The 12,209-nt window shown below is 39.2% G+C and overlaps 1 protein-coding gene across 2 annotated transcripts in view; it reads left to right on the forward strand.

The window, feature by feature from the left end:
* The window catches only part of dpysl3 (dihydropyrimidinase like 3), a 37,176-nt gene that overhangs the window by 1,882 nt on the left and 23,085 nt on the right, over positions 1–12,209 (forward strand). Inside the window, exon 1 of one of the 2 annotated variants that reach the window (XM_017308643.1) lies at positions 3,306–3,529. The exons of the other annotated variant lie outside the window; for it this stretch is intronic. Within the exon in view, the coding sequence (XP_017164132.1) occupies positions 3,491–3,529 (39 nt within the window). The 5' untranslated portion in view covers positions 3,306–3,490. Of the gene's footprint in view, positions 1–3,305; positions 3,530–12,209 lie in introns of those variants that run through there. 2 annotated transcript variants of the gene reach the window in all.

The raw sequence follows: 12,209 nt of genomic DNA on the forward strand, positions 1-12,209 counted from the left end.
CACACACACACACACACATACATACATACACACATACATACTCTGAAAGAATCCATCATTTGGCTTTGAGAAGTTAGACTATTAACTGAAGTGCACACTGTTGTTTTTCTGTCATCTCACATGTCTAATTCATGACATTTATGACATTCACACACATGGAACGGTCATGGGGTCGTATCCCTCTAGTTTTCATTGGCTGTTGGCATCATATGACTCCTCTAGTTTAAGCAGATTTTAGTTTCATGATCTGAAATCCCTTGGATTTGGATCTGTGTCCACCGTTGGATCACATGACTAATCAAGCCACTTCAATCCAAGTGAAGGTTTAAATTTCTAATGGAAAGTCATGAAGGGGATGCTTAAAAGTACATTTAGAATCTAATTGTCAGAAATTATTTTAATCATATATTTCTATTCCACTGGCAAAATAATCTTTTTTTTAAATTAAAGAAACTTTTTATTTTAGTTTTATCTTAATTTTTTAAAACATGTTTTATGTTTACAAAGCCCTTTAATATTTATTTTAGTTTTATGTATACGGTTGTCCAGTCTTTTGGTTGTTTGTTGCCCTTTTTTATCACTAATTGAATGCTTTAATTTTATTATTTCCAATAGATATGATGTTTTACATTTATAAAATAAAACTCTCTAAATAATTTTTTGCATCTGATGTATTTCACCCTCCACCCTCACTTCCATTTTTATTGAGTCAGCGGTCAGTTGACACTATCTTTTGTGTCCAGATTCAGCTAAAAAAACTGCATGTATTAGGTTTGGACTCTGTTAAGAGTATTTTCTTCTACAAAACTTTATTTTCTGAAGGTAGACATCTTTATTTGAGCATTTAGTAGAATGACTACATCCTGATATTTTATAAGCATAAGGAACAAACCATTTGAGTTTATTTTATGTTGTGACAGATTCATTCTGCCTCTCTTGTTGATCTCCAACATTAGCTGCAATAATTAAAACTGCAAAACCTGGAATGAAGTTATTCCTAAGAATCTGACTGATGACAAAAAAATGACTATTTGAGGACTGGTTTTTAATTCTTGTTTAAGGTTAAATTACTTTTCGACTTCATAAATCTGCATCTTTCTGCTTCATGCTACATATCAACCATAACATTACAACCAATCTTTATCAGTCTTCACAGTTCATTTTAGTGTTGAATCAAAGCATACATGAGCTTCATAAAGGACCAGATGATCCAGCAGACGTTAACACATAAGACATTGTTGCTGATTTATTTGGAGATATTTTAACCAAACAGGACTGCAGTTTTCAAACTGGGGTCAGGATTCGACCCTGCAGGCACAACGTTGTTTCTAACAGTTGGTACATAAACGATAGTTATGAATTTATTTAAAATGTAAACTTTGAAATGCTGAAAGTGTTATTTGCTTTATGCCTAACCTGTTATTGAAATAACCCTAAAATCTTTACTTAACATTAGTTATAACTGTTTTAATATATGCAATCCAGATTCAAATGGTTTTTTCTCGCTGTGTCATGTGTTTTATTAATCAACTTAAAAACAAAATGTTAGAAAATTAACATTGTATGAATACTTTTACGAGGCATTGTAAGTCTCACTGTAAAAAATGAATAAAGCAATTTATTATGTTTGTTGTTTCATGTGGAGCAGAAAGAAATGACTGGAAGTTTGTTGGAGGAGACTCAGCAAGTCCAGTCTCTTTTTTTTCTGCATCCTTGACCTGCCTGCCTCCTGTCTGTCAGTCGGCGTCAGCTGCTTCATGTGGTCTGCAGAGGCAGCTGACCTGCGGACAGAGCAGCGCATGGCTAATGCATCTCCAGGGTGTATGGATGCTGATGTAGTGCCTTTCCGGCCTTACTGCCGTCAAAGAGTGTGTCAGCATCAGGTGATGTGTTTTCCTGGATCCAAATGAGGAGGAAGGTAATCAGTGACTATTTGCTCTCAGGGGTAACAATAAATGCTTAGTGAATTTAGTTTTAAAGTGCTTTACAAAAAGTGTTTATATCTCTTTAACTTTTCATGATTTTGTTGCATTAGAAACATAGAATGCAATGTATTTTATTGAGATCTTATGTAAAACATCACTAATGTGGTTCTCTATGCCTCTGCCAACTTTACACACCTAGAGACTAATATTATTTATATTAGACTAAAGTATTGAACAGTGTCTAGCAGGTTTATTTTTGGAGGATTGTCCTGTGTTTAGCTCCCTCCATGTCCCTCCTGCAGCATGATGTTCACACCTTTAGGTTAGTTTGCATCCACATATAGCAATTTCCCTATTTATGGTAAAAAAAAAACAGCATTTGATTTTGGTCTTGTCTGAGCAGAGCGATTCTTCCACAGTTCTTACAACTTTCTTCTAAAACTTCTTGTTCCTTTAAGGCCAGATTTGTGTTTGTAGTGTTAACAGATTCTCACTAGTTTCCTAATTATGCTCTTTTTGCCCGCTTGATGTGTTTCTGTTTTGGTTTTTTGTGGCTTGCAGTTCTGCCACGCTCTATATTTTTGATGACGGCTCAAATGGGGCTTAGTTAGATCTCCAAAGCCTGGGAAACAGGCTTTTAGTCCAAACGCTGCTTTAAGCTTCTCCATATTGTTATCCCTGAGCTGTTTCCTGTGTTTCGTCCTCATGATGCTCCATTTGCTCTTTTTAGTAGTTAAGGAACTTGTTAAGCCAATTGGTTACATTCGTCTTGATTTAGGAGCATCACAGTAAAGAGCAGTTCATAAAACTGATGTTCACTTATTTTTATTAGACATGTAATTTGACAAAATATGCACAAGTTTAAAAAATAAGTTATTTTGCAAACCAGTTTATGTTTGTGACACATGTGAAAGCCAGGAGGTTTTGTATGACATACCTGTTCTCATATCAGAACCTCATTATAGCTGCATAAGTGCTGATGAAGGGAATGGTGACTGAATGTTCAAACAATAGAGACAGAGGACTGGGTGGGGACATGCAGAGAGGGAGGGGGAGCATGGATGTGAGTGTGTGACCAGGCTCTGACAGCTGCCACGTCACATTACTTAATAATAAGTGGAGATTGAAGCATTTCAGTGTAGATATTTTATCTAAGCTCAAATGTAGGACATTTTGAAAGCAGTTTTAATAAGATAAAGATGACAATAATAAGATTAGGTTGATTACTGGTTGCACTTTGTTAGGAAAAACTCTTCAATCCTGAGAATTTGACGTTTTATGAACTTCATGTCAAATAAGCGCCTCTAGCGCGCCCTCAGGTGGAAAGATTGAGACACTGCCGTCTCTCCAGCTGAGTCTCCAGAGGGAGGGGCCGCTGTTAGCGGGTACAGACGCTCCTATAGCGCTCAGCTAAGGCACTGACTGAACAGCGCACTGTCAAGAAGGGCGACCATTCCTTGAAGCTCCCATCCGGGCGAAACGGCTGCTGCAGCATCCGCACAGAGGGGAAATACCGCTTAGTTAGGCTCGTTTTTGTTTGACAAAAAGGTGGAATCGGACAGAACATGTCTTATCAAGGCAAAAAGAACATCCCAAAGATCACAGTGAGTAAAATAATAATAGAGTCAAGAGTTATTTCTGCTTCAATGGCTGCAAGAACTTTGATGCGCGCCGCTGCAAATCAGTGCGTTAGATTTCATTAAAACTCGAAGTGGAAAAAATGAACAGCTTCGGCCTGATGTGAGTGCAGGAAGCAACTGGAGGAAAAGAAAGAATGAGGTTATGTGCACAGTTAAATGACTGGCTGCCATAGTGACAGGCAGGCAGAGGGAGATGAGGCGTTTTCTTAAAGGTGTCCTGCATCTTCTTTGTTGAAGGGAAACATGGCTTGTGCTGAAGCGGCTGGTCAGTCAAATTCACTGACTTATCTCTTTGTGCGGGAGATTTCTTTTGATGTATATGGTTTTACGACAGTGGTTAATTTTTTAAAAATCTATACTTTCTTAGCTCAGCATTATGCTAATCCTTTAACATGGTTGATATTATTTTAAATATGTTATAAATTCATAGAAATTGTTTTGTAAAGATTAAACTGAAACCAATTTCATTTCATTTTAATCATTTTCACCATAATGTGCTCATCCCTGATGGAGATTTTTCTGGTTTACACTTATTGATTTCTGTGTGGGAGGATATTGATCCGGAATGTCGGGCCTATTTCCCAATTTAATCCAGTTTACCATATGTTTACGGGAAATGCATGGACAAAGGTGAGTTTGTATGTCCTGTGCTCTTTATTTGGAAAACCCTACTTTAGGGATGAAATAACCCCACCCGCCTGCCCACCTCCCCTTCTGCACGCTGACACAGACAGGGCTTGTGTTGCAGGCTGGTGCTGCAGAGAAAGTGAGAGGGCAGAAGAGGAGGAGGAGGAGGAGGAGGGGTGCATGCACACCCATTTGTGATGAGCTGTGATTAGTCGGCCTTGTGGTGTGGCCCTTGTTTTTCTGCGTCCCCGAAGAGGAGAAGGATTCAGGCTCCTGTCACGGCGGATGGGGTGGGGGTTGAATTCAGGGGAAGGCTGGCGTTGCTCAGCAAGGCAGCTGGGTGCTGGTGGGGTGTAGCAGCAGCAAAGCAGCCTCTCCCACTGCCTCCCGTCTTTATGTTCATGTGTGTGTGTGTGTGTGAAATGTCTGCCTCCCAGTTTTCATTGTTGCAGCTCAGGCTGCAGTCAGGGGTGTGTTTGCTCTGCCTTTGTCTGAGCTGCTCAGCTGATTTTACACCACATGCATGCTCTGTGTGCAGAACTTATCAGATCTACACTCAGGTTCTGTCATATTCCTTTTAATGCTGCACTTCAGGCAGAGTGTTTCTCTTTCATCTGAAAAAATAAGCACTGGGATGATTTATAGTTCACTTACTGCTGGCATACGAGGGGTTTTCTTTAAAATGGTCTCTACTCATCGTATCAAAGCGCAGAAATCCAGTCATATAAAGATGCTGCAGAATAATGCAGTAAATAGAATAACTCTTCCTGAGAAAATGTTTTTCCTCTCTCAGTTTGAAAAAAGAATCTTACATTTTAAAGTAAGGGTGTGACGATACATCCTGCTCACAACGTGAGACAATATTAGGTTCAGTAAACATTTTATTTTTTTATCCGTCTTAGAAAGCTTCTGCTCAGCACAGAATGATTCAGTCAGGATGTAGCCAAATTTACTATTTTAGATTTTAAACCAGAAAAGATAAAAACGCTGAAATACAAAGGTTTCTATTTGATTTGGTCTCAGTAAAATAACGTCATCCTTTTTATTGCAATAGTTTGGTAATACAAATGACAATATTTCTGTTTATCTAGCAGAAAATTATTTAAATGTTAATTGATAATATGATGAGTTATTTAAATATTTGTCAATTTTTATTAGTGCATTTAAAGAATGTGCAATTTAATCTTGAAAATTGTAAATGTCTCTGAACTTGAAAAAATATTTATCCATATCACCAGAAACAAAGAAATGTGACAGGAAGGTTTGCACTGATAAATTGATCAACCGATAAATTGGCTCAATTTCTTACATTTTTGGGGATCAGTGATCTGCCGATCTAACCCACTGATGTAATCTACAATGAGGAAGGTCTAAAAGTCAACCTCTGTCCTCTGCTCTGCTGTGAAGGTTTGACCGACGGACCGACCCACCAGGTCACGTTTACTGTCACCAACTCAGCAACTTTCTTACTATATTTAGCAACATTTCAGAAAGAAAATCAGTATCAGCCAAAATCGGAATCACCAGATCAGGCTTTTGAAAGATTGGTGATCAGCCAGAAAACTGCAATCGGTGCAGCCCTGGTAGCAGCGCAGCAATAATGACTACTTCCTACTGMYGCAGTCTCACAGACGCGACACCTCGGTACAAAGATGCTCATGTGACAGACCTGATGGACTGCTGACAGCACACATCAGAGACAGAGTCACAATGAAAGCACGGCCATGTCTGATACACAGAAAAGAACTGGACTTTAAGTAATGCTCACATTTATTTCTTCAGAATTATACAATTCAACCAAGACGTTAGTTTGAGGCTGGCCTTGGCTCACTGCCTGTCTGTAGCAGTCCACAGACACGGGGTTCACCTGGACAGGTTGCCAGTCTCTCACCAGACATCACTAAGACACACAGCACAGATGATGCACACACTTTGTGAGTGAAGCTGGAGTTCTTGGAGAGAATCTAGAAACTCCCTGCAGGATGAACCCGGGTCTGGATTTGGACCTGGAACCGTCTTCCTGCAGCCCCACAGTGGTAACAAGCAGCACCTAAAGCTTGCTGCTGAATGAATAATTTTGGCCTAAACTGTTAGCCAAATATGTTTATAAAGCAAGGAGATAATCATAAAAATGCATAGTTATGAATAATTTAAACAAGTTTGCCTTGTTTTTACCCATTGGCCACTGAAGATGTCATGATCCGTGTTTCTATGTGTTTATTTTCTAGTTTCTATGTGATCCTGTTCCCTGTTAGTCCTGTCTCTGCGTCTTTCCCCGTTGATTGTCTCCCAGGTGTGTCTCGTTCCCGTGATTGCCCCGTGTGTATTTAGTCTCCCCTGTTGTCTGTGTTCTTCGTCGGGTCCTTGTCAATCTATGTCGTCTGTTCCCGTAGATGCCTGTTTCCCCGTGCTGCTCTCTGTTGTTCCTCGTGTGGATTATTGTCATTAAATTCATCATTTTTCACCATATCTGGGCCTAAGCGTCATCTCCTCACCTACCACCACACCGCCTCATGACAGAAGATAGTTACCAGCAACCTGCAAGGATAAAGAGAAATAGACAATGGATGGATGGAAGGTAATTCTATACTGTTTTATTAGCTTTTTTCCATTGCTTTATTTGTGTAAATTTTGATTATGTTCTGAATTTAACGGTGATAAATAATAATCTCAGATTGAACCAAACCAAGCTTAAGCAGCCGTTAACTTGTGGCTGATATTTATTGTAGTCAAATACCCACATAACCTTCCTGTAGAACTTGATGTGTAGATTATAGAAAAATATTTTAATAAGTTGTCAAAGCTGGAATGAAAGGTCAACAAGACCTATCATTCCAGAAAGTGTCCCGGCAGTTCTCTTCTTTTATTACACAAAAAGATGTGAAAAATGCATGAAAAGGTTCAGGGACATGACCTGCACCTCATCTGGAGGTCAGCACCAGAAACACCAGAAACATAAACACAATGTACAATGAATACAGCATTAGTGATGCTAGAACATCTTTATGTTCTTATCCTTTAGAAGTAGATAAAATGCCTAACTACCWACAGAAAAAATGTTTAGACTATTTACTTGATTTCTATGTTGGTCACACTGACAGATCACATTTCATGGCAAAAGTTTTTATTTTTTATGAAAGTTTGTTYTTTGCAGCTTACACTCCAATGTAAATCACAGCTGACACGACTGTAACTYGGAGAAAAGATCTTGTGTAATTCAGCAAGACAATGCCAAACCACATTTTGTGTATTTTGTATTAGAAAAGCTCTGTTGTGAAATACATTTCATAGTGGGTTTTTTTTTGTATGCAACTAAGATTTGTCACACAATGAGGAAAATAGATAAAAGACAAACTCACTTCTAAATGTACCGCAATGCCAAATAATGGCCAAATACTTTATTAGAAGAGATGGTGGACTTACATCTGTCTAATATTTTTTCACTTCTCAGTTTAGACTTTTTTTCTGTCAGTTCTGCTATCGGTGACCCTGTTTGGGTTGCCTGTAACCCAAACTGTCCACCCGGACTTTCTCTCTTCATTTCCTCTTCTTTCCGTTCTGTTCCAGCTGTTTTCATGTGTCAGGACTCTGCTGCTGCAGCTCCGTCACATTTCTAGGTGTGGCTCTTCCTTCCCTCTCACTGCCAATCACAACRGTCTCAGTGTTGTTCCAGGCTGGTACACCTCACCAGTAACCCCAGCCGGCTGGAGCGGCCGCTGCGACCCGCTGCTCCTGCTGAAGAACCCCAGATCAGCCTCATACTGTCCCTGCGCAGGCTGCTGCTCATAGAGCAGACACAATACCCCACGGCCACCCAGAAAATGCAGCGCAAGTTACCATGGCAACAGACGTACACTCACTTGCGATAGCAGCAGAAGCATGCCGGGCCTTTTTATGCTGCCCAGAGACCCATTCTCACATTCCCAACCCGTTGAGTTCAGTTTCATGGTGCAGATCATTTTTTTCTTCTCATTGCCGTCGTTACAAGGTTACATTACACCGTCCTATCAGCCCATCAGCATTCCAGACAAGCACGATCTTTCCCTGACCGTGGCTGATGGAGGCCTCCRTAATTAATTTGGACGGATAACGTCTTGTTTTCGCTTTTCCAGAATGTAAAAAAATGGTGTGCAGTTTTGGGTAAGAAGTAAATATTTTTGATTGCTAGGCAACGGGCCTGGAGCAGAGGCATGGTGCATATTCAAGATGACTTCCCTCTTCCACTGGTCCCAGCCTGCCTGCCTCGGCGCAGCTCCCTCCACCCACTCAGGGTCTCTCTCTCTCTTTCTGTTTCTCTCTCTCTCTCTCATCTCTGCCTCTCTCTTTCTCTCTCTCTCTCTCTCTCATCTCTGCCTCTCTCTTTCTCTCTCTCTCTTTCTCTCTCTCATCTCTGCCTCTCTCTTTCTCTCTCTGTCACAGCTAATAGAGGTCTTCTCTTGCATATCCTCTCAGAAAACTCCCTCCCCCTCCTTGACCTGTTTTGTGGCCTTGGAGTTTTCCAGGACTGCTCCTGCTAATTAACCACAGCAGAGTGACCATTTAGTAATTTGCATCCAGGTTTTATGACCGTTTTCCTCTCCAGTCTGGTGAAAGTGGAAAAACGTTGTCACTGGGCATCAGCGTCATGATACAAGAACAACATCCTGCCGTCTATTTTTGATTGCAGCTGGCTTGTGTAACAGAAAATGACAATTTCCTGTGCTATGAGAGGCRCTTTATTTTAGGAACTTTGTTTGTTTTAGGAGTTGAATGACAAGAAGTTTTTCCAGCYGAACCTTGCTCCACTTYGTTGCCAGAAATTGAACAGATAAGCTTGTCAGCACTTGTGTGAGGTGGCAGAAGAAGAGTTTGAACATAGACTTCAAACATTAACATACATTAAAAGAGAACAACAGAYGGGAGGAAACCTATTGGCAACAAAAGGAAAAAATATATACTTGTCTTCTTTWTTTAATAAAAGGCAGTTGTAGTCTTTGCATTTTTTCTGCTCTATAATCTTGTAATTTTGACTTGTCTGTGATTTTATGTTTGCAATGTTTTTATATAATAAGAGCATTGACCTCTCAAAAAATGTTAAAAAGTCAAATTGGGAGAGTCCTAATGGTTTTGCAATTACAAAGTCAAGGAAAAGTGGCTGTGGTGATTCTTCAATAAGTGAAGACTTCATTTCGGTGCAAAGGGAACATGTGAACTAAAAGTGACTAAAAATATTTTAAACAGCARATATATTCTAAAGGATATGGATCTTTTACTTTACTGAGATTTTGAAAAGGCTGCCAACATTTGCAGGCTCCCCATCCTGCCTTCCTATTATCTGCTCAACATTTTGCTCTTTCACTCTCAGTCTGAATAAACCTCCACATGCCTTTGCATGTAAACCAAATAGCAACTTTTGAAGCAACTTGTTACATCCTTGTGTTTCTTCTATGCTGAAACAGCTAACGTTGAGTCGTCTTCACTCAGAAATACCTTCCACACTGAGGAAGGTTATTGTTAACAGAGTCTGGTAGAAGTTACTAGATGTTTTCACTATGAGAAAAGGTCTGACCTTTGAGTTTCTGWCTGGCCAGTYGTCTGTCTGTCCCCATCAAGCTGAAATGCTGCTTTTGTTTTGACCGAGTCCAAGTTGACTGAGAACATTGTGACATCTCATCACACCCCATTGACTTATGATATCTTGAGAAATGCCTGAATTGCAAGTGGTAGCCAGRCAGCACAAAAACTCAAACCACASAAAGTGTTTCTATAAGGATCACAGAAGTCAGAAACATGTYCATACATCTATTCTGTCAAAGTAAATGTTAGCATTATTAGGAGGCAGAGATGTTTTARCAGCTTCAAACTCTCTTTACACATTTTAACTCATGTTTTGCTACAATATTTTATTAGATCAAAGTTTGTCATGGGTTGTAATATGCATAGCTAAACCCATCTCCCTCAGACAGCTGTGCTCCAGCCTCAAACTTCAGACTTGCAGATAGAGCAGCACATCAGCAAGTCAAAGACTTTAAATGTCAAAACTGGGTTGTAGTAAAAATTCAGACCAAGGCATGTGCTGATAATGAGGATAGTGCTGTCTCGTTAATGTTGCAACAAATGGTTAGGGRTATTCCCATGACCACATAACAGCGCAGATGGTTTAACTCCAACAACATGTGCTGCAAAACCGCAGTATTCACATTACATAGGGACGGAAAAGTTGTCCAATGTCCATTATTCTGCTCATATAAAATGAAAAATAATACAGAAATCCTGTGCATGAAATAATTGGCAAAATTATGAATCACTTGTTAAATAGGTTTCTGGCAACAACGTTTCAGCATAGCTGTGTTGATGTACGGAAACAGCAGAACTTCACAGCTCTCATTTATCATCTGTGTGAAAATATGATCTGGTTGGTGCTTGTGGTTGGACAACATGATCCTCAGTTGGTTGAGTAGCTTGACGCTCTTTATAGTAGCTTCTACAGTAAACGTAGAATCTGCTTTTAAGATTTATAAGCTGAGATTTAGAAATGTCAGTGAAGGTGGTGTCAGGGRCGAGTTTTTAACCAGCTCTGACAKTCKRYTCACAGATTTAGCTTCAGTACCACTTGGATCTTTGTAATGTTCTGAATGCTCGTTTACTGCTGTTGTTCTGCTTCACTTTTATTTGGGTTTTGGGTTCTTGAATCAAGAATTTATSCCATCCAGCCGATCTACTGACTGGATATACGTYAAGTATTAAATGCAGGACTTTTCAGCCTAGAAAGGTAGTTGGTTAATGGAAAACTATTGATTTCAAAGTGATTATGGATTCCTCTATGCTGTTCTGAGCCAGTGGGTAGAAATGAAGTAATGAATGTACGTAGAGAGATTGAATGAGTTCTTCAGTAAAAGGGCACACCCATAATCAGATGTAAACCCATAACTCACGCAGTAGAGAGCTGCTCATATTGCTGACTTGTTTCAAATTAGTAAGCAGATCRTATAACTGCAAAGAAAAACGGGAAACAAAATTTTGCTTGATTACATAAACTGCACAAAATTCAGAAACAATTCAGTGAAAAGTAATAAAACGGAAAACCCACAAAGTCTCAGATTTCTTGACGTTTTTGCTTGAGAAATGACAGACTTCCTGCTTTTCCAGAATTCATTAAAAATCCAAGTAACTTAGCTAGCTAGCTAAATGTAGTAAAATGCTTTAGATTACATAAAACTCTAAACCAGTACAGCCTATTTACCACAACTTGCCATCAAAACAATTGAACTAATTAAGGTAATTGGTGTTGAGGTCATATGAGTCACTTTCCATTGAACATTGAACTSGATGGATGAACAGTTCAGCTGACAAATATTTATTCACAAACAGCAAAAACTATTTTTTTATAATAAACAGCTATATTAGAGAGGTAGGCACCAGCAACCCCCCCGACCCACTAAGGGACAAGGGTGTAAAGAAAATGGATGGATGGATATTAGAGAGGAAGGCAGTAATAAATGTAAAATATGTAACAGGTTAATTTGAATCTCTAGTTTTTGTGCCAGTTTACATAAAAGTTAGTCTCAAACACAGACATTCACTACAGGAAGTTAGAAAAGTAGACATTTAAAAATGACCATCAGAAACTTCTTCAAACACTTTGTGACTCTTTAATGTACTTTTTTCAACATGTCTTCACTTCCAGGTGTACTGGACATTTTGCTTCAGATGACAGGATTTGTGAGGGAGTCCTCTCATTATTATTGGTTCAAACATTGAGTCTTGTCACTCAGCCTTTTCCAAAACCATTTTATTAATTCTATAAAACTCTGATAAGTGCTGATAATGCTGTCTGAAGCATCTATGACATGTTATCTATCTGACCACCTTCATCCTCCATTTCCAGTCCAGGAAACTGAAAGCACTATTGCTCCACACTGAGTTCTTTATTAAATGTTCTTTCTGTATATCTGCAGTAAATAGGGAAAAATATATAGCTTTTTGAGGAATGTTGAACTTTTATAGTTCTACATAAAGAGCTAAAATACAATTAGAT

The sequence above is a fragment of the Poecilia reticulata genome, linkage group LG14 (genome assembly GCF_000633615.1).
Source record: "Poecilia reticulata strain Guanapo linkage group LG14, Guppy_female_1.0+MT, whole genome shotgun sequence".
NCBI classification, from domain to species: domain Eukaryota; kingdom Metazoa; phylum Chordata; class Actinopteri; order Cyprinodontiformes; family Poeciliidae; genus Poecilia; species Poecilia reticulata.